Source organism: Rhineura floridana, chromosome 1, assembly GCF_030035675.1.
Source record: "Rhineura floridana isolate rRhiFlo1 chromosome 1, rRhiFlo1.hap2, whole genome shotgun sequence".
Lineage (NCBI taxonomy): Eukaryota > Metazoa > Chordata > Lepidosauria > Squamata > Rhineuridae > Rhineura > Rhineura floridana.
The window spans coordinates 111,118,163-111,141,891 of record NC_084480.1 but is presented as its reverse complement, the minus strand read 5'-3'; the positions used below and the strand labels follow the sequence as shown (position 1 = coordinate 111,141,891).

Genomic DNA, 23,729 nt, shown 5'->3' with positions numbered 1-23,729 from the left:
CTCACGCTGATTCTACTCGCAGAAATTGAGCAGGACTATTCACTTGCAAAAGAAACACTGCCTCAGTTGTTAATTCAGGGTGCATACTCTTGCCTATAAGTAAAAAGAGAAAATAGAAATTTTAAGTTACTGTCAAGTCTACTTACACAATTTACAATCTGGAATACATGAGTTCTATATAATTTCATTATGTTTGAATGTATTTCACAGATTTTCTCTATGTACAAGCTCAACTCAGGATATTCCAGTTGAATGATGATGGCTATTCAAACATTATTACATAAATTACAGAGTAGTGCACCTTCAGTATTTTAAATCAAAGAATAATATTTACTTGCATGGACCTGTACACAACACTTCACACAGGAAATCAGCAGGCTTGTTCCATCTTCTTCAATAAAGCCATTAGATGGATAGTTTTCAGTGTTCTCCTCACTATAAATAAAACATATCTCTGGAATAAGTGGTTTTGTCTTTTCGCTGGTCACAAATATTTCCCTTTGTTTTGTTGCTGAGCAAGTATAGTTTTCTTCATTAGGTTTGTCAGCCTGAAAAATATATTTTAAAAGAAAGATATTTGCTCTTTTTCTTTTCCTCAGTAAGTTGCTTTAAATGACAAGCAAACCAATTCATGTTGCTTCTAAAATATTCATCCCCAATAAGTTTTAGATATGTCACTGTTTTTCATTGTTGTAAAATTAAGTGTAAAGTTTAAGCAACCTACATGTATTACTCATTTAAAACTTTCACTGTATTCAGTTCTTATTACTAATTTTTACAGCTGGAAAAGAGAAAAGATAGCCATACACATACTGGCCTTGTTTGTATGCCACATTACACCACAGTTTACAAGAAACAATGATTTAATGTTAATTGTGGATGCACACTATTCAAAAGTTCCCACAGTGCTCCTCCCCTGTTCCTGCCACACCAGAAACAAGAGAAGTCAGGTAGTCCAAACCTATAATTGTGATTCCTTTCTTTGAAACAAACCACAAAATGGCAAGCTAAGAACAAACCTGTGGGAACTTTTAAGCAGCTTGCACCAATGTCCTGCTCATTCACATTATACCATAGTTTAGCTTAAACTATGGTTTAATGCAGTGGTTCTCAAACTTTTTTGGTTCGCGGCGCACTGTAAAACATATAAAAATTTTCTGGCGCACTTTGTGTACAAAATTAAAAATATATTAATATATTTTCAACTATGAATAAAAATAAACTATAGAAAACTATTACCCTATACAAATGGGTTTCTTCTCATTTTTAAAATATACTTTCATAATATTTGAGGCACACCTAGCCACCTCTTAGGGCGCACCGGTGTGCTTGGGCGCACCGTTTGAGAATCACTGGTTTAATGTGATGGGCAAACCAGGCCACTAACTCTCTCCTGGAAGGGTCAGCACCTCCAGAATGTGAGAAACTGGTCCTTGGAGCTGCTGCTGCTACTACTGCTACTACTTAAGAAAGCATCAATCCCCATCATACTGTGCAACAGCGGTCTATATCTGCTTTAGCCACACCTTAACTAGGGGAAGGCATGGGACTTTTGTCTCATCAGACTTCATAGCAATCTCATAATGAATGACTTTCTTCTTCAACTGCTGAGGGTGGTTTAAGACAAGAAGCACTTTACACTGGGTCATTGTGGAGCTTGATCCAGAACAGTGATCTGAGCTCAGGTTGGCCAGGATTTGTGGGTATGTCACACCGGTCTATCAACTACCCAGAGTGGCACTAAGCCCATTACAGCTAGGGATAGAGACTGTACTGATTATATTGTTGAGATGTGGTGGTGGGACACTGTGATAGGAGTGGAAGGCAAGAAGATAGCTCAAACTTTCTGTAATATCTGTCAATTGGGCAGGAACTTAGTTTCCATAAAGAGAGTTTACTGCTGGACATATATAATGGAATAAGAGTGGCAAGAGGGTAACTGCAAAAGACTGCAGAAAAAAAAAGTCACAGTTATCAATGTGACGCAGTGCAGGATCTTTCTAATTTTTTAATATAACTCCTTTGGGGGAAAAACCCTAGACATTTATGTGTGCTTATCTAATATATGAAGTGTCAAAAGTGCAATGAAATACAATGGCAAAAATTCCAGAGTTAAAACCATACAAGTGTGGCAATTTGAATGCTAGAAATCAAGAAAATGCAAAATTAACCATTCTGTCCGTCCATAGTCAGCAGGACAACCAGTTCTCTGCTATAATATGAGGTAGCAAAATGAAGAGACATTTCAACATGAAAACTGTACTTAAATCAATGCAATTATTCACTGAGTGGGACTATTAAAATAAAAAATGGAAATGGACTGCCTTCAAGTTGATTCTGACTTATGGCGACCCTATGAATAGGGTTTTCATGGTAAGGGGTATTCAGAGGTGGTTTACCATTGCCTTCCTCTATGGTTGAGAGAGGCAGTGACTGGCCCAAGGTCACACTTAAAAATATATGGTACAATCTAACCACTCCTCAGCTCACGTGTATAGGAGGGAGGGAGATATGGGAACCAGCTTCGCATGAAGAGAACAGGCTAGATCCAGAGAGGAGGTGAATTGTACCCTCAAATTAATATGAACGGAATTTTTACATATCAAACATCTTAATTAATGGAAATCTCTATTCCGTCTGTATCCTCTGTCATCATACACTACTAAAGCTATCAAGCTTACCACTGAGAGTAGGAATTGCTCAGTTCTCATTTCCTTGCTTTTTGACGGTGGGAATAACAATATCTATTTTGACAAGCTAGACGATAGACCATTTACCATTCAACCCTTTACTTGCTAAAAGGATAAAGATAAAATCTGCAGTTTTGTCACAAAGTAGCACTGTACAAATATTTGTGGTTGTTATGTTTATAAATACCTCTCAAATTATGTGAAGCTTCTTTACCTTGTAGTAAGGCTTGAGGAGCGTGCAGATGGCACAGCAGGGTTCCAATTTGGCAACAGCTGCATTGTATTCCTTTTCAGCAGTGAAATTTGGTACTCTGTTCTGCCAAAGGTAGACAAGAGGCTTGGCCCAGGACTCTGTTTCTTGTATTTCTTCTTCAATTAAGAGAGACTCCGGCAGCTCTTAAGAGAAAATGACATTTGAAAAGGCTGCATTCTGAGGGTGATGACAAACAACAATTTCAGTAGCAGCAAAAAGCAAATGGATGGCAACTCTATTTCTGAAAAAAAAAATCCATGTGAACAGATGCATTCAGATCGAAGAGGAGGCCTGCACTGCAAAAGCACAAAGGAGAATTTCCCCTCTTCAACTAATTATAGGTGCTCATTCCTGCTAAAAACAACATAAAATAGCATGTGAACATGTCTGTCATTGACAAGAAAGTATACTGTTTGGGAAAACTCTCATGACACTTAGTTGCTATGGGTTATGTTTTAAAGAAAAGAACTAGATTCTGTGGTACTTACGATTAACTTATTTCTGATTAACACCTACTTTGTATAGAAGAATTTACTGTTTGTCAAAATGCTGAAATGTCAGAGTCCTTCGAACTGTGACTACATGCATCTAAGCTGACAAAAGGTTTTTATAGATTGGTAATGATATATCTTTAATTTCTGCAGAAAAACAGTAAGCCAATCACAAAATGGCATGTTTCCTTTCCTACTAGTTTAGAAAACACTGCATATACAAGTTTTCAAAAAGGTTTCTCTCTCAATTGCTTGCTGAACAGTACTTCCCTATAGCTACTCTTCTTTATTCCTCCATGTCAGTATGAAAACAGGAAAAGCCTCACAGGATTCAGAGACTGGAGGCATCTACAGAGTAATGGCAGGGGGTAGGCCCTTTTGCCAAATGACTTTTCTAAAATTGCTCTGAAGCCTCAACCATTACGAAGCACTTTAATAATCTTTTTATTGAGAATCTATACTATATGTATCATTTAACAATTTTTCCAAACTTCTAATCACTAAGAGGCCCACAGTACCTCTGTATGTGCCCATGCATGAATTTGGAATTATAGACCAAATACGCTTGACTCCTACATTCCTCTTCTCAGCTTTGTGCTCAGTGGAGTATAAAATAAGAAATCCTGAAGACAAAGCAATATGCTATCTTTATCTTTGAGCTCCACATGGGGTTTAGATAATTAATTTTTTCTTACCAGTACAAATTATTTTATATTGAAACTGAACTTCATCACTGCTTTCACAGCCAGTTAAGGTGATGCTTTATTTTAAGTTACGGACTGAGAACAGGCTAAAAAGCAAAGCAAAGCAAACAAATTTCAGCAGGAAAATGTTTACCCAATATTGCTTCCAATTATGGAGCCATGGTAATGCTAAATCTCTATGTAAACCATATAAATGTGTGTATAGTTATTTATCAATGCAAGCAACCACGATTCTCACACGATTCTCTCTGTTATCCTTCTCTCCTTCTGAGATGTGGCCATTATTTTTTCTCAAGGTATTTATCAGCTTGATCTGCACAGGAAAGTTTAATGATAGACTATTTTTCTCAGCAACCTGTCATGGGTAAGAGAGTGTCAGGAGAGGGGGGAAAGGTGATTCACCTACACTTTGTTGAAGCAGCTGCTGAATACTAACTTTGGGGGAAATAACCTACTGGGCTTGCATCCTTTGTGGCATAAGTGTTCCTCTGAACAAGCTTTGATAGATCCAAATAATATTCAGCCCAAGAAATTATCATCCAGAATGTGATAGAAGTACATTAAGAATGTATAGATCTTAATTAAATCTTTTAAAAAAACTAACACAACTTTGCAGGATATCAGCATTTTAATTCTTAGTTTGTGTCTTCCTGACTGCAAAATGTGCTACAAATTACCCAAAGCTATGTAGAACTCTTCACTTGCTTGCTAGTGCCAGATCAAAATGATGAAAAACCTACTAATTTCAGTTCTGCAAATTATCTCATCAATATAAATGAATTCTATTTTAAGCCTTGCCTATCTGTAAGCCTATAACTCATTTTCCTGAAAAGAATGCACAAACATGCAAAGCAAAACATGACTCAAAATGGAAGTTAAGATGGTCTAATCAAAACAATAGTGCCTACACACAACTTTTAATCTTTTAACTTTTTCACAAGGTTCCATTCCTTATTATACGTACACAAAAAACCCTTGATAAATATTGGTCAGTCACAAAAGAAACATAAAATGAACATGCTTAGTCAAAGGATTTCTGTAAACAAAACATCCAATTGTAGATAAGACTGTTATTGAAATAAGTATGAGCTCTATTGAGAAGCTATATTCACATATAAAACCAGCACAAGAACAGAGCCTCTGATGTCACTCTCACTGATGAGCCCCAGTCCCTGGCATTCACTGTGGATGCCAAAGGGTGTGGCTAATTGGTATATGAGATGTCATGGGCGTCAGGATTATGCTTTCATTCCAATTTAGTTACAAGCCACATTATAGAGCTACAGCAGTGATTCTATAATTAGGACAATATTGCATTCTCTGTAAAAGAATACATAGTTATGTGTCCCATCACTATGAAATTTGGTATAATTGTGGGTGAGGGATACGGAGCCCAAGCCATTTTGCTACAACCCCACCACCCTCAGCTGCTACTTAGTGCATGCAATGCAGAGAAGACACCCAACATTTCAACAGGCTTCACCTAAACCATCCACAACCTTGCTAAGATGGCGGCAAAGTGTTACAAGACTTGGCAGGCTGAGCTTTGGGGGAGACCTATATTAAAGCCCCTCTCTGCATGGCCTGATCTGTAGGCAGGTGCTGCTTGGTCTGGTGTTCCAGATGACAAGTGACCTAAGCAGCTCTTGGTGGCTATGGAGTGCCTGAATGGGCAGCAGCCACAGCTCTCTTCTCTTCTGTCTGAAGTACTGTGGCTGCTGCACATCAGTCAGGTAGCTACTGGCAATGGAAGTTGGAGTGATGAAGCTGCAGCTGATGGACATGAGCTTGTTCCAGTGGCATAAATGAAAACCATGACTTATCGCTGGTTTATGAATCTTGCTTTAACCATGGCTTGTCATTATGTCTGAACCCAGGATCATGACTAAATCTTGGTTTAATTTGGTACTCTGCCCCAGCCACTCCCCAAATTACAGAGGCCTGAGGCAAGAATAACTAGAAAATGAAGCCACTCCCCAAGCTAAACAACTCTCTCTGGAACTTTTCCAGAAGTAGCCCTCCCTCACTCTGTTTGGCAATGGGTTCCGCTCCCCACCCAACTCCTCCCTGAGAAGTCCTCATTCCAGCCTACCTAAGCTTTGTGAAAAGAGAAAACCTTAAAAGTGAGTTCTGACTAATTTATTACCACAGACTGTATGTTGAAGGCCAACTTATATAATGCAGGCTGGCATTATTATTATAATACCTATGGAGGGTAAAACAAACCTCTGAAAAGGAAACTGAAGAATAGTGACCTTTTCGATTTCACACTTGAGTTTTTCCTCCAGTACTCCTGCTGCGAAATTCTTACATGTTGTGACTAGAAGGTACTTAGGGCCTAATTTACCAAACAATGACTACATCTGTAGTGCTAGCCTGATTGTCCCAAACTTCTCCAACTACTACAGACATTTAGCACAAGCTGTTGGATGCTAGGTGATAAAAGAACAGTTATTGGGCTGTGTGAATAATGACCCATCTTTGCTTGCCAGGTGGTCTTTGCAGAATAATTTGGTAAACCCTGGAAAGTTTTGCTGGAAGCTTGGAGGTACTGGTTGCGACTGACCAATGAGAATGCAGGGAGGAATCCTGCAGAAAAAAGTATTTTAGCCCACTAGCATTATGGATAGTTTTTGGTATAAAAGCAATGTTGTGTGTGTCTACGATGCAGAGAATGGAAGGATGATTTTTGGCTCAGGGCATGCCAAGAGTGGGTGAAAATCTCCAAGGAGAGTTCCATGTTGTGCTTGTGCAACTGGTGAATGGTTAATGAGCTGGTGAGGTTGTGGCAGCACAGGAATACCTAAAGGTATTTGGGAAATCAGACTGGTACTGCCAGAGGTGGTCCTGGCTTGTTCAACAAACCACCATTTCAGCAGCTCCCTGCCTTGTTCTGGGAAAGCTCAAGATCCGTCTTCAGAGTTACAGTAACTTTAAACTCCCCTCCCCCACTTTTAGCATAATTTTAGCTCCAGCAGGAAATACAGCACTGCTGCAAGCAGTCTCATAGCCACTCCCCCCCCCATGCTCTCCTTAGCCCTTCTTAGAGTGATACAGGAGGGAAGAGATGAAGGTGGCCAGGACAGCCAAACCAGGCCAGTGGAAGAAAATAGTGGGCCCAGGGGGTCACTAAGTCACTCCCTATCTCAGTTTGCCTAATGGTAGGTCCTGGGTGCACCCCCAAATCAAGGTGCATAGTACCACATTTCGTCAATTTATTTTGGCAACTGAGGTAGAAAATCCCACAAGCCTCTCTCTCTCCTCCCTGGCAGTAAAAATATAATAGTAATAGATTAAAAAATAGACATAGCATTATGTGATAATGTGGCTATTATATAAAGTGGCATATTATGATAACCGTATCTATAATTCACATTTAATTTGTTTCTTCCTTCTTTGTATTAAGAAGGCCTTTTGCAAAGGAGAAATAATTCCTTTGTCAGAGGAACCCTTTCCATTTGGAGGAAGAAAACCTTTGGATTCCAATCCTCTGCATCTACAGCCCTGTTCCTCTTGTCAACCAGGAGAGAAGGCAGAGGGGAAGGCAAATGCTTGCTCCTGGCTACACCAGCCTGGAGCTGGTATAGCAATCAGGCCTGATGCAGTCAAGTGACAGCTATGGGTCCAAATCCAGCAGATCCCAGGTCAGATCACCCCCTTCCTCAGAATGCCCTGTCTTGCAGCTTTTTGTGACCACTGCAATTTCATCCAAACCTCAGCCCCCCAGCATGGTAGATCAGGGATTTGGATTGTGCCCTAAATCCCTAACGTTTCCACATATTGCTCCTTCAAAGCCAACTCTCTCATATATGACCACAGGTTCACAGTAGCAAAAGTTTTAAATATCTGGTTTTCAGTTACTATATCCATACCTTTATACAACACATCGACACCAAAAACTTTTAACTGCTCCCTTCACAAGGCATTAATTGCCAAAAGCTGGACTAGTATAACACATTCTACGTTTGGGGAGAAGGCAAATATATCTAGAGCAGTTCAAAAAGATTATGAATAATTGCATTACCATAGAGTAATGCATCCTAAAAACTCCTACCACTCCAGTGCCTCTTACCTGGCAATATTCTGACAAGCATAATGAGCTTGATAAACATAATTTTCAAATATTTTATTTTAGCTATATCCAAGGTTAACAGCCATCCCCAATATATATATCTGGTGTGTGTGTGTGTGTGTATCTATCTATCTATCTATATATATATATATATATATATATATATATATATATATAACCCTGTACACTCTCTTAAAATGCAGCAATTTCATTTAACCCTCCCATATTTAAATCTTTTAATTACTTTACCAGATGGAATCTAATGTTAATGTAGCTTTTTTTCTGTAAAATTACTGGAAGATTCTGAAACCCACTCAATCTTGTCCCCTCAAGACATGCAAATATTACACAGATATAGATAATGGCTCAAAGATGTCTCTAATTTAAGGAGAGATGCTTAACAGCTAATTGAGGTACTGTAATTGGTGAATTTGTGGGCCAATCTCTCCCCTCCCCCCAAAAATCTCAGCAAACCCAACTATAGATCTATTCAATTATTCACAAAACTGAAGACGAGAAAAGAAAGAACTTCCCTGATTAGGAAAGACAGTTGTGCAATAGGTGACAAACTTTCAGCAGTGTTCTTTTTTTTAAGAATAGCTAAGGTAATACTAGGAATGTAAAATAAGATGGCTAATAAACTCAACTGGGTGCTATTACCACCAGAAAAAATTACTAGTCCTAAGTGCAGCTATGACAGGGTGTCATTACACATCATCAGCTTAGTCATTATAATCAGAGGCAGTCTGCTTCTGAAAAACAGTTGCCAGTAGCTGCAGGAGGGGAGAGTGTTCTTGCGCTCAGGGCCTGCTTGTGGGCTTCCATGGGCATCCGGTTGGCCACTGTGAGAACAGGATGCTGGACTAGATGGGCCACTGGCCTGATCCAGCAGGCTCTTCTTATGTTCTTATTATCCTATGGGATTTGGGCTCTAACAATTACAGTAGGCTGGTGCAATTATTTGTCAACCTCTGGGGTAGTTTGCATGGTTAGCTGAGCAGAGCCAAGTGGAGGTAAATTACTGATTCAGATAAAGTAGCTTCAACAGAATCAAAGCATAAAAACAGGAACATGTATAACTTTTGTTTAAAAGGGATGACTGAAAAAGCCAATTATCAATATTGCCATAAAATACAAGCATATATTTAGAGATACTGTGCAGGAGGGATAACATAAAAATGTGTTGGCATTTTATTAAGATTTTTTCTCTGTGGAGAAATTCAAGTATGATTCAATAGTGCTTCTGCAAGAAATTGTCAGTATACATGTTATTTTTCCTAAACTCCGAACTGGACAAACACAATTTTGAACATAAAATTACTCAAAAGCATTGAAGGGTTGTATGGATATCTGCTTCCAAGAGACACTGTAGGAGGATTCAAAGTGAGTCTGGGCAAAGGTTTGCTCATATATGTGAACCAAAAAGAATGGGATAAGCAGCCTTTGGAGTTCAAGTACATAAGATTTCAGCTAAGTATTTGTTGGAGGTGTAGCATAACAAAGTACAACACAGACTGCCAAAAAGCCAAAGGCTCATGCCAGTTTTAAAATGAGAGCTATTTTATATTTGGTTTTGACTTAATGTAATCCTATACGTTTCTACCCAGGAGTAAGTCCTATTAAGTTCAAAGTGTTTACTCCTAGGTAAATGTGAACAGGACTGCAACCCACAAGGAAAAACTGGTGCAGAATGTGAAAGTGGAAGATGAGGTAAGGTGATAATGAAGTTCCAGAAGTTGACATCTTATGAAGTGAAAAGAAGAAAAAGGAGCAAAATTCATGCACTGGATTTTGGAGAAGCAGATTCTAACTTTTTTTTTAGAAAGTTGCTTAATATGGGAAATTATAATGCACAGGTATGCTGTCTAGCTTCTTTAAACTATAAATATACTTTAAATATGGACCTGATATATAAAAAATTAAAACAATAATGCCCGCGTCTAAGTGTAGCTTCTGAAGTACCAAGATCCATGCAAAATTCAACACGAATAGGAAACAATACATGATGCTACTGATATGTGGGCTGGAGTCAGGTAAAGAAACCCATGAACCTCTCTCAGTTTTTCTACTTTGCTACCACAGAGCCCTATAATATTTAGTAGAATTACTATGAATGTTTTGCAGGGAGAATTAATATCAGCATGCCCAGTACTTGGAATGAACTAGTTCAGTTGAATGAAGTTAAATGAACTCATGCAAAATCTCTGAACTACACTTAAAAGCAGTTTTCATAATTGGTGGGTGAACTAAAGGTGAATTAAATTCATTTTGGGATACAACTCAAACAATTCCTAATTTACCCACCCACCCCCAGCAGAAGGCCCAGACTTTTAGCTTTCATTTTTTCAAAAAGTACATCCATTGGACATCTATAAAATTAGAAAGCAAAACATGGAGAAAATGTTCTGAGGCTTATTAGGCAGATACAGAGGTGCTACTGTTGATAAAGACACTTCACTGTTGCTAAGCAATCAGAAGGATTGTGAGGCATTTCCAGTATCTTGTCTGCTGAAGACATTTGTTCTCTTCCAACAGAAGCAGCTTGCAGTGAAAAGTGCAAGTGAATGCTACTTTGTGCTCTTAGCAGCTGTGTGGCTTGCACAAATTAAACAGGGTACGCCTTTTCTGTCGGAATTTGCTCTCTATTGAGATGCGTAGCAAAGTTGTGTATGCGCTGCGGAACGGAGAGTATTGAGCGAGCTTAGTGTGTGTGTTTGAATCTTTACTAAGATTCTACCTTCCCTGCAAATTAGTCAGACAGATACTTTAAGCCTTAAAATAAGAAACAACTACTTTATTCTGGAAGTACATGCTTGATAGGAAAGAGTCCTGTATCTAGCTTAACTAGCTATGCTGGAGAAACGAGCACTGGTCCCAGTACTCACCCTCATCCTGGTTGAGAGGAGAGACAAAGAGAAGATGTCTGCTCCCCTCTTGAGAGAAAAAGAAGAACTGAGAGAGGCGGGAAGGAACTGAGATCAACATTCCTTTGCTTATCAGCCTAGCAGGAAGGGAAGAGACGGCAGGATCAAAGAGATAGGTATAGCCTTAACCAGCAAGAGGTCTAGCTCTTTCTGGCTACCCTTAATAACCCCATGCAGCCTCAACCCACCAAGTTGGAGTTGAACCTCATACATTCCAACATTTTCTAGTATGAGAAAACAATTATGGGGAAAGCTTCACCTATTGACATCCTCTGTCCTGTATCTTATTACTTGTGTGTGGCCACTGATTTACTTTTGGACCCTTCACTTCAGCCCAGCAGCTTGTAACATTCTGAATGGACAAACTAGTTCCTTTTTATAACGAACTTTCCAAGCACTGAACATACCTGTGAGGGGCTAAATAACTCTCACAACTTTACACTAAATATGCTATTTATCTCTCTCCTCCTGCCCCCATCCAAGGAGAAGACGACACATAATGGGAGAGTCACATGGTTCTCTCTACTCTTCTTTGGGATCTGAGTGGTATCTTAACTTAAGAACATAAGAACATAAGAAGAGCCTGCTGGATCAGGCCAGTGGCCCATCTAGTCCAGCATCCTGTTCTCACAGTGGCCAACCAGGTGCCTGGGGGAAGCCCGCAAGCAGGACCCGAGTGCAAGAACACTCTCCCCTCCTGAGGCTTCCGGCAACTGGTTTTCAGAAGCATGCTGCCTCTGACTAGGGTGGCAGAGCACAGCCATCATGGCTAGTAGCCATTGATAGCCCTGTCCTCCATGAATTTGTCTAATCTTCTTTTAAAGCCATCCAAGCTGGTGGCCATTACTGCATCTTGTGGGAGCAAATTCCATAGTTTAACTATGCGCTGAGTAAAGAAGTACTTCCTTTTGTCTGTCCTGAATCTTCCAACATTCAGCTTCTTTGAATGTCCACGAGTTCTAGTATTATGAGAGAGGGAGAAGAACTTTTCTCTATCCACTTTCTCAATGCCATGCATAATTTTATACACTTCTATCATGTCTCCTCTGACCCGCCTTTTCTCTAAACTAAAAAGCCCCAAATGCTGCAACCTTTCCTCGTAAGGGAGTCGCTCCATCCCCTTGATCATTCTGGTTGCCCTCTTCTGAACCTTTTCCAACTCTATAATATCCTTTTTGAGATGAGGCAACCAGAACTGTACACAGTATTCCAAATGCGGCTGCACCATAGATTTATACAACGGCATTATGATATCGGCTGTTTTATTTTCAATACCTTTCCTAATTATCGCTAGCATGGAATTTGCCTTTTTCACAGCTGCCGCACACTGGGTCGACATTTTCATCGTGCTGTCCACTACAACCCCGAGGTCTCTCTCCTGGTCGGTCACCGCCAGTTCAGACCCCATGAGCATATATGTGAAATTCAGATTTTTTGCTCCAATATGCATAATTTTACACTTGTTTATATTGAATTGCATTTGCCATTTTTCCGCCCATTCACTCAGTTTGGAGAGGTCTTTTTGGAGCTCTTCGCAATCCCTTTTTGTTTTAACAACCCTGAACAATTTAGTGTCGTCAGCAAACTTGGCCACTTCACTGCTCACTCCTAATTCTACGTCATTAATGAACAAGTTGAAAAGTACAGGTCCCAATACCGATCCTTGAGGGACTCCACTTTCTACAGCCCTCCATTGGGAGAACTGTCCGTTTATTCCTACTCTCTGCTTTCTGCTTCTTAACCAATTCCTTATCCACAAGAGGACCTCTCCTCTTATTCCATGACTGCTAAGCTTCCTCAGAAGCCTTTGGTGAGGTACCTTGTCAAACACTTTTTGAAAGTCTAAGTACACTATGTCCACTGGATCACCTCTATCTATATGCTTGTTGACACTCTCAAAGAATTCTAATAGGTTACTGAGACAGGACTTTCCCTTGCAGAAGCCATGCTGGCTCTGCTTCAGCAAGGCTTGTTCTTCTATGTGCTTGGTTAATCTAGCTTTAATCATACTTTCTACCAGTTTTCCAGGGACAGAAGTTAAGCTAACTGGCCTGTAATTTCCGGGATCCCCTCTGGATCCCTTTTTGAAGATTGGTGTTACATTTGCCACTTTCCAGTCCTCAGGCACGGAGGAGGACCCGAGGGACAAGTTACATATTTTAGTTAGCAGATCAGCAATTTCACCTTTGAGTTCTTTGAGAACTCTCGGGTGGATGCCATCCGGGCCCGGTGATTTGTCAGTTTTTATATTGTCCATTAAGCTTAGAACTTCCTCTCTCGTTACCACTATTTGTCTTAGTTCCTCAGAATCCCTTCCTGCAAATGTTAGTTCAGGTTCAGGGATCTGCCCTATATCTTCCACTGTGAAGACAGATGCAAAGAATTCATTTAGCTTCTCTGCAATCTCCTTATCGTTCTTTAGGACACCTTTGACTCCCTTATCATCCAAGGGTCCAATTGTCTCCCTAGATGGTCTCCTGCTTTGAATGTATTTATAGAATTTTTTGTTGTTGGTTTTTATGTTCTTAGCAATGTGCTCCTCAAATTCTTTTTTAGCATCCCTTATTGTCTTCTTGCATTTCTTTTGCCAGAGTTTGTGTTCTTTTTTATTTTCTTCATTCGGACAAGACTTCCATTTTCTGAAGGAAGACTTTTTGCCTCTAACAGCTTCCTTGACTTTGCTTGTTAACCATGCTGGCATCTTCTTGGCCCTGGCGGTACCTTTTCTGATCTGCGGTATGCACTCCAGTTGAGCTTCTAATATAGTGTTTTTAAACAACTTCCAAGCATTTTCGAGTGATGTGACCCTCTGGACTTTGTTTTTCAGCTTTCTTTTTACCAATCCCCTCATTTTTGTGAAGTTTCCTCTTTTGAAGTCAAATGTGACCGTGTTGGATTTTCGTGGCAATTGGCCAGTTACATGTATGTTTAATTTAATAGCACTGTGGTCACTGCTCCCAATCGGTTCAACAACACTTACATCTCGCACCAGGTCCCGGTCCCCACTGAGGATTAAGTCCAGGGTTGCCGTCCCTCTGGTCGGTTCCATGACCAACTGATCTAGGGAATAGTCATTTAGAACATCTAGAAACTTTGCTTCTTTGTCATGACTGGAACACATATGCGGCCAGTCTATGTCCGGGTAGTTGAAGTCACCCATTACTACCACATTTCCTAGTTTGGATGCTTCCTCAATTTCATATCTCATCTCAAGGTCTCCCTGAGCATTTTGATCAGGGGGACGATAGATCGTTCCCAGTATTAAGTCCCTCCTGGGGCACGGTATCACCACCCACAACGATTCTGTGGAGGAGTCTGCCTCTTTTGGGGTTTCCAGCTTGCTGGATTCAATGCCTTCTTTCACGTATAGAGCGACTCCGCCACCAATACGTCCTTCCCTGTCCTTCCGATATAGTTTATATCCAGGGATAACCGTATCCCACTGGTTTTCTCCATTCCACCAGGTCTCGGTTATGCTCACTATATCAATGCTCTTCTCTAAGACCAAGCACTTAATTTTACTTAATTTATTATTTATTATTTATTTATTTAATAATTTATTATTTATTTATTCATTTATTATTTATACCCCGCCCTTCCTTCCAGCAGGAGCCCAGGGCGGCAACTTAATGAGGAGATGCAAGATGTGTGTTCTTCCACATGTACATTTTTATTAACCAGAAAGCATTATATTGATTCAGGATTCTGATGTTCCATTTCTCAATTTTTCATTGGCTTCTTGCTTCACTGGATTATTCTCTCATGGGTATTGGCAACAGGGAAGGACAGAAATATAAATCATTACATAAAAGTAGGAATAAAGATGGTTCTGCACCATTCCACTCTGGGTTTTTTTTTCTGTTCATTAACCTTGGGAATGCTTAAAGATTTATTTTTTAAAAAAAAAATCTGGGGCTGGATCATTTAAAAACTAAATCATTTAAAAGTTTAGTAGACAAAACAAAAGAAAGTGAAGAATCATGCCCCCAACTTTCACAGAGTTGCTGATTTTCTTTAACACATATACACACAACTTTGTCTTCTATTTGCCTTTGCACTTATCTGTGATTGTCCACCTGTGGGGACAGAGGCAAAAGAGAACAGGGCTCTTACACCTTTAACAGTTGTGTAGAAGAGGGAATCTGAGCAGGTGTAGTTTGTATAACAAACTAATCATGTAGGATTACATGTCCTCCTTTGTATCTGGTCACCCTAAATGCTATAAAAACAGGAGAATCAGCTGTAGTGCACAATCAGCTGTACTGTACAGCTGATTGCGCTGGAGCAGCAGCAGGCTTCAGGCTGTCCCACTTTCTGATGATTTTCGCTTTTCAGCAGGGGTCTGGAATGTAACCCGCCATATGAGCGGGGCCCTACTGTATTTCTTATCTATCTTAAGCTATAGTCTTGCACCCACATATATGGATTCTAAGCTCACCTCAATGAACATAGAATTGTAGCCAGAGTATCCAAACCAATAAATATAGGATGTTTTAAAAATTAACTTTAATTGAATTCTGACTGGCAGTTAAGAAAAATGCAACCTTATTTTTAAAAAAGCAGTAGGTTTAATATTTGCCCAATAGACATAGCCTCCCTTCCCAACTGAATACACCAATTACAAAAAAGATAAGGAATAAGTAACTATATGCTTGTTTTTGTTTCATGTGTAACATTAAACCAAACTTTAGCTTAGTATGAATGAGTAAATGTGAGGGCTCCAGGAGAGGACATTGTGGCCACTTGGCACCTCCCTGGTGTTTCTGCTGCTATGCTAAGCTGCGCTAAGCCATCAACCTGGACTTGTGGTTAAGCTTTTTCTGGATCAGTGGTTCCCAACTTTTATGAGAACAGGACCCCCTTTGTAAGCTGAAAAGGTTTGTGACCCCCCCATGCTACTTGTAATTTTAGTCTCTGTTAATTGAAAAAAAAGGTGCATGGCAAAATCACATCTCCACATATCCTTTTCCAGATAGGGACGCGTTGCTTTCTTTTCTTAATGCAAAGGTCCAATCAAATTGGTATCCCCCTCCCCCCCACACACAGCCTGAAGATGTACAGGCCTGTCTCCCAACACCAGTGGGTCACAGTGTTGGACTAAGAACCAGGTTCAAATCCCCCCCAGCCATGAAGCCCACTGGGTGACCTTGAGCCAGACACAGTCTCTCAGCCTGACCTATCTCAAAGGGTTGGTGTAAGGATAAAATGGAAAGAGGGGACACCATGTGCACCACCTTGAGCAACTTGGAGGAAAGATGGAATATAAATGCAATAATTAAATAAATAAATACATTTCTACTGCAATACCAGGATCCCAGCCAGCCAACCTGCTGAGCTTTATTTTGTTTTTTAAAAATAATAATAATAAGCAGCAATATGGTGGTGATGGGGATGCTAGACTGTGCACTGCAGACACCACTGTGGGCAGATTGAGGAGGGGGGTTAGTGCTTTTAGGCGTTGGGATGATCATCAGAACTAATGACTTGGTTAGTGCGCACTTGGGGAATGAGAGTGGAGCAGAAGACAGATTCGTGTATGCACACTCACAAACACACCTGCCCCTCCTGCAAGCATCTGCAGGCAGGCATGCATTTGGGCACATGGGAGGCGGGAAGCCCTCAACTGCTGCAGCATCTTGGAGACAGAGATTGGGGGGGCAGAGTGTAGATGAAAGAAAGGAGGGCCACTGGCACACACACGTAGCCTCAGAAATAGACGGCAAGCAAGTCCTGAGCATCCTCAATGCTGCTTGGCTCTGTCTGGGCAGAAGGCGAGATTTAGGCAGCCTCGCAAATAAGAATATTTTTTAAAAGGTGACAGTGAAGCAGGAGCCAAGAAAGACAGGCAGGATGGCTGCCAGGAGGAAGGGGGGAAGTGGCCTTTCCTTGCAGCCTTGCTTCTTTTTGCTTCACAAAAAGTCCTCTCCTCTCGTTCTGACCAAGGGCAGCAGCTGCGGTGACAGTGCAAGGAGATGGGAGTCGGTGATAGTAACCCTCTCCTTTTCCTGGTAGCTCTGTCCTCAGCCTCCTTCGGCATCTGCCATGTGTTTCATAGGCAGATGCCTGCCCAAAATGTGCCTGAAAGACACTCTGCAGCTTCAGCAAAAGTCCTCCCCTCTCATTTGGAGAAGGGGGAGGTGTCATCTGCAGCGGCAGTGGAGAGCAGACAGCGTTCAGGAAGTGAAGACTTTTTTAGAAAAAACAATGAATAATTCATTTTACCGTTCACGGCCCCCTCTGGATTACTTCGCAGCCCCCCTGGGGGTCATGGCCCCCAGGTTGGGAACCACTGTTCTAGACAAACCACAAGTGATAACCAAGGTTTATTGAACAGACTATAATCAATACAGATCATCTGTAGAGATATTTTAGAAAGGGAACAGAGTAAAAGTTCTTTTTGGGGTGAAAGAAGAAATAGTAAAGGGCCTTTTATTGGTAAAACTCTCATTCGTTGTGCTGTGCAATACCAATACATACCCACTCTTGCCTTATGAGTGCTATATAGATCTTACAAACATGTTTATATTTCTACCCTGAAAATACATTCAGGAAGCATTAAAAAATTTTGAAAACGTATGCCAGTTGAACTAACATGGATATGATTATCTTATATAATAGAATAGCAAATTTGCAGTAAGTCAGTCAATTTGCAGTAAACATGGTTTTGATAACATGACAACCCTATGCTTATTAATTTTCATACATTTAAGCTATAATGAAATTGTCAGACTGTAGTTTTTGCATTTCATTTCCATCTGACCTCACTGCTTATGTTTTTTTCTTTCCTATAGCTATGTATGTGTGTGTATATCTATATCTATATAGATATATAGATATATATAGATATAGATATATAGATATACCTGCCAACAATTGTAATGCACATATGGGAATGCTTTTCTGAACAAGACTGGGAATCTGTTTTCTTTTATGTTCGTAACTGAACTTGCATACAGAATTCAAAGTCTAATGAAAGGATGCTGATAACCCTTCTGATATTGCTCAGAACAAAAACAGTGAGTTAGTTGCAAACATGCACTTCTGCATGCAAAAGACATCTTATGCTCACAGAAAGGATGTTTTACACCTCAGTGTGACAATGTTGAACAAGCAAAGTGAAATTACATGCAAAGATGTTCTTCCACTTATAAAGGAGATTGTATAATCTCTTGCACAATCAAGACCATGGGAAACAGGCACAGAATCTTTCTATTAGAGCAAACACTTGCAGAAGCTCTTCTACAAATGTTTGTGGAAGAGCACCAGCAGTTACTTTCCTTCTTCTCCTAATTCCTTGCCTCCAATCCAGTATCTCTTTCACGAACCAGGGCAGTAGTGTAGTAGCAAATTCAGAAGTGCAAGGTCCATCGTGATAGTCACAGCCACACACCCTCCCCCCTTTTTTGCTGTGGGGTTGAGAATGAGATCCTTGTTAATGCCTTGTCTCACAACAACAGATGTCCTAGGAGCAAATCAGCATGAAAGAGGAGAGTGTTAGCTACTGAGAAGAGTCTTCTCAGTGGTTGACCCACTTTCTTTTCACTCTGATTGGCTCCAATCAGCAGGAAAGGACAAGGAAGCATGTTAGAAGACTCTTCTCAGTTGCTAACACACTTCCCTTTCAGGCTGATTGGCTCAGAGGATGCTGGAGACTTACGGATCCTGCTGGGACCCTGCTCCCAAAAAAGTAAGGAGTCTAAGACCCCTGAGACCCTAGATGATTACACACCTGAACCAAGATAATAAGCAAAATCTACTGGAGAATCAGTTGCTTATAAAAGAGAACAAAAACAGCAAATTTGTTCTCTGCTGATTCCGAAGATCTAGAAGTGGCCTGTTTAGCTCTGCTTGCTCTCATACAATGAAGTGTAATGTTCTGTGCCAAAGCTAATTGCTGAGAAATCCAACAAAGACTATCTGGTTGCCGAATGAGCTTTTATCCTCCATGTAGTATATAAGCAACATCATATTGTTCTGAGCTTCTTACAAGTCCCTTCTAATGTGTTTAGAAGGATTTAAAAGAAAAGAAGGGTGGGAAAGTAACAAACAAATTATATCATATTCAGGAAGCATACTGAAAGCTTTTAATGCAGCTCATTCTGCAACAGTAGAGTTTTTGGCACATGGTCAAATATCCTTCTGTCATTAGCACTGTGCAGCATTAAGTGTATGCAGATGCATTTATACTGGCTGAAAGATATATTATTAGAGGGTTAGGGTTAGGGTTTTAAAAGCATGCTCACCTTCATCGCTTATTGCTTGTTGTTTAACTAGTGTCATAGGTGATCTGGCAGGGGGTTTACTTAGTGGATGACGCCAACTTTTAGATGTTTTTGTTCTCTCTCCTTCAGTTACCTAAAAGAGACAACATACATTTTGTTTTGTTAAACATAGACCAAAAATGTTCTAAAGGAGTGGAAGACAAAAAGCATACACTCATCTCATTAGGGAGGGTAAATGTTGATCACTGATACTAAAGCATTTTGGGTATATTTTAAATGGAGTTGTAAAAGTGGCACAGAATTAAGATAGCTGGCAAACAGTACATATCCTCAAAAGCTTGCAGTCCAATGCAACTGGGTTGTTGAGGAAAAAAAGCAGAAATGGCAGCAGTGCTGTTGTTTTAAACTAGAAGTCCTTTTTGCCTATTAGTGTTGAAAATCCATGCCCACAGTTCTCAGAATTGTTTTGTCAGTGGAAAAATCAGGATCTCAAATTTCATGTACATTTTGCCCTTCTGTGATAGATTCTATGGAACCCTGTTCACATTGGTAGCTACCAAAATACTATTCTTTTGTAGAGAGCCTGAACAGAAAGAGAGCTATAGGTCAGCGTATGGGGGTTGAATGCACCTCCCTGCCAACAGAGCAGAATTGCAAGAGGCTAGAGACAGTCATGGAGCTGAGCCCATCCATGTGAGGCCCTCCTGCTGGAAAATCTTCTAGGGATGCGGGAGAAGACAGGGATATGTGCGCTGATGTAGCTAAAAGTGTCTCGTCTCTCCGCACCTTCCTTGAGGCATATCCACACCTGAACAGATTTTTAATGTTTAATGTATTTGTATGTTTTATTTTGTACGCCACCCAGAGTGGCTGGATAACCAGCCAGATGGGCAACTAATAAATTTAATAATAATAATACAGTCTGGTAGTGAGCAGACAAAATGGGATATTTTGCCATGACAAAAGGAGTAAAGAATAAAAGAGTGACCTTTTGTGATCTTTGATAAAATAATCAAAACCCCAGGGGATGGCTTCATGCCCTCTTCTCTACATAGTATATCTTGCCTAAATGCTGAAAAATGAGCCCTTTTTAAGGATATGGAACTTCAACTTCCTTGGTAACTGAAATGGCTACACGTGAAAAACACTGTTTATTGCAGTGGTTCCTAAACTCTGGCTCCAATACGCTAAAGGCTCTACTAGAAATCTGTGTGATGATACCAGGTTCTGGAACTGCTCTCTCATAATGGAATGGAGTAGAGAAAGTAAAATGTGGGATCAACATAAGGCTACACTAGTATTTCCAGGAAGAAGTAGATACTCTGCCAAGAATAAAAGTTAGAGATCCAATGGGTTGTATCCAATGTCAGTAATACTCGGAGGAGACCCACTGAAATTTATGAGTCCATTAATTTTAATGGGTCTACTTTGAGTAGAGTACATTTTAAGCTGACTGCCTCCCTATTGGGGGTCAAAGCTACATTTCTTTTATTAAATATATAAATAATAAATGCTAATCTTCTTATGATTATAGTAAATGTCTACACCAACATTTAGTTTACAGGGATTCTGCATGCCTATGCAAACTCTGTTCACTATAGAGTAGCTTTTCCTAACTTGGTGCCCTCCAGTTGTTTTGGACTCCATCTCCCATCAGCTCCAATCAGCATGGCCAATGATGAGGGATGATGGGAGGTGTAGTCCAAAATATCTGGAGGGCACCAGGTTGGGAAAGGCTGCTATAGAAGATGGATAACTATCAATGAATATTAATTAGTAATTCAAGTATTCTATTCCAGCTGCTAGATTACTCATAAAGCTTTGAATTCAGAAGGCTGGCAGAACTTGGTGGGGAATGGAATACTTTATTAGCACCCTGCAGCTGTCATACACTTCCTGAGGCAGCCAGGTCTGGCCACTTAAGGAAACAGGACACTGACCTGGAAGGAACATTAGCCTAATGCGGTACAGCTGCTCTTATGATTAAAGAATATGGCAGATTCATTAAACAAAGCAAGGTAGATGTGCAGAAAGGCAAAGAGACAGCAGCATCTCTATAAAATGTTTTTGTACAACTCAAAGACAGACACAGCATGCAAACACATTGGAAAATATTTGAAAACCCACTTAGGAATAGCTAAAAAGTACCCAACCAAATGAATTAAACATAAGCTGTAATGCAGAATCTCACCACTGAGAAGATGCTTATTAGCACTTTATATTAAAACAGAAGGACTGGCTTTGGGATTGTTAAATCTCATCTCTCTGTAAAACAATGATGACTTTGCTATTTATGTTGGTAAAAGGGCAAGTGCCGTTTTATTCTTAGCTCTAAAGTGCATTTTCCACTCTCTTAGGAACATCTGGCAATCCAAAATGGGTTGCTCTCTGTGGGTGCCAGAAGCAGAACCGGTCTCCAAGTCAGTGAATGCAGCTATGCTATTAATTCTTGGGAGTTTCATTCACATGAACATTTGCAACCAAACAATCAAAACAGGATGTTTTATAAAATGTGATAAGATAGGAACAACAATTGTGGGTAGTGCAGTGAGTTGCGAAGTTTCTAGTTCAATATTTCATCTCCACCAAAAGCTTGCTGGGTGATTTAGCTATACCCTACTATTTCAGCCTCATAAACACCTGCAGTATAGGGATTATAATGCTGATCTACCTTGCAGAGCTGTTCCCAAGATCACCATTTATAATAAACACACTGATCATTCTAAAGCACTATAACATGCTGTATTATTATTATTATTTCTTTCCTATGACTTACTGTAGATCATATGAGATGTCAAAGCAGTATATAGGAAGTTATTATTTGCCCAATTTTATTTAAAAGTAATTAGTTTTTTTCTTGTATTAATTTGCAAAATACTAGCCTTTCCTCTCAGTCATATTCAAAAACATAAATAATGTAACTCAGAGGCTTGTTATTAAACTGGAATGAGATGGAAGTATAAAGTACATTACATATACAATTGTTAAGCCAGAGGATAAAATATTTATAGACAATAGTAAAATTATATCTTGGAACTCTGTCCCAAACACCTAGAAATCCAAGAGTCAATTCATGCAATTCTGGATATACTTTAAGCAGCAAACAATGAATTTATCAAATATGCTCAAACCACCACCCCCTTCTTACTAGTGATATTTCTCCAGGCTCCAAGCCATTTTCACTGCTTTCAATATCACTGATATCATCCTCTTCTGTAGACAAGCTACTAGTTTCTTCTTTCTCCAAGCTCTCGGCTTCGGAAGAAGCGTACTCAAAAGCCTGCCTTGAAGTATTTGAAGTGATCAAATTTTCTTCCCGATAACAGCTAGCAGATGAAAGTAATGCCAGTGCAGATTCCTCAGAACAAAAATGCACAAAGGTGGGGTCTCCTTTCTCTTCAGCTTCAGAATGTATTTTTTTAATTAGAGGACCATGGCTAAGATGTGAGTTTGAAGAGTTGTGACCTAAAAAGAACATTTCAGCATGAAGGCAATACAGATATTATTAAAAAAAAAAACAATTATTAACATCGTGATCATGATATTGATCATGATATAGAAAACATAATCTCATCAGACTGTTTTTAGGAGGGAGCAGGTAAACTGATAATGGGTCATACTTTCACGAAACCGGGGGAGAGGAAGCTCACTTCTCATTGTGATTAAGGAGATGGAAGGTAGAAAAAACTGTGTTCGTAAGCTCAGCACTGATATTTTCTGGTGCCACTGGACTCTATCACTGGTCTTAGTTTAGCATAACAATCCAGTCCTAAACCATTGTTACAGAAACAGCAAGAATGGAGTACTGCTTGTATAGTAGTAATATCCTATTATAAGCGAGGAGGAGCCTACTACTTGTAGAGGTCACTGTGAGGGCCAAATGATAGTATTCAGCTTCTGCAGGGGGCAAAGATTATATGAAGGAAGATGCTGTTTGTGTCAAGTAACTGAGAGAATGAGAAGCATGAGATCTGTAGCTAATTCTTTTGTTGGCCCTTTAGCAGTTGACTTTATTTCTAAAGATACCTTATCTTTCAGTAGTTCATTATTTGTTTCATACATTGTTACCCACTTTGAGCCTTTTGAAAAACATGGGATAAAAATCTAAATCCCAAAGTAAATAGATACATGCTTGCGAGGCAGCTTGCCAATAGTTGTGCCTTCACCATTACACCTGCACTGGAACAATGTTACAGCTATACTAATTCTTAGTATTGACAAATATTAGTAGATAACTAGTCATGCCCCAACTTGCTGTACACTTCAAAATGCTCTAAATGTCCATGGATGTGAAATAGCACTGTGCAATCTAAGATGTGTAATTTTCCAACATGCAGCAATACAGCGCATAGCTTCTCACTTGCAGTTTTATG

The 23,729-nt window shown here is 39.9% G+C and overlaps 1 protein-coding gene across 5 annotated transcripts in view; it reads right to left on the bottom strand.

The window, feature by feature from the left end:
* Positions 1-23,729, bottom strand: part of KDM4C (lysine demethylase 4C) — a 383,363-nt gene that overhangs the window by 184,599 nt on the left and 175,035 nt on the right. For all 5 annotated transcript variants that reach the window (XM_061629553.1, XM_061629542.1, XM_061629531.1 and 2 more), the window contains 4 exons: positions 22,505-22,821; positions 19,378-19,489; positions 2,905-3,086; positions 335-548 (listed from right to left, as the gene is read on the bottom strand). In XM_061629553.1, coding sequence (XP_061485537.1) covers positions 335-548; positions 2,905-3,086; positions 19,378-19,489; positions 22,505-22,821 — 825 coding nt within the window. The remainder of the gene's footprint in view (positions 1-334; positions 549-2,904; positions 3,087-19,377; positions 19,490-22,504; positions 22,822-23,729) is intronic.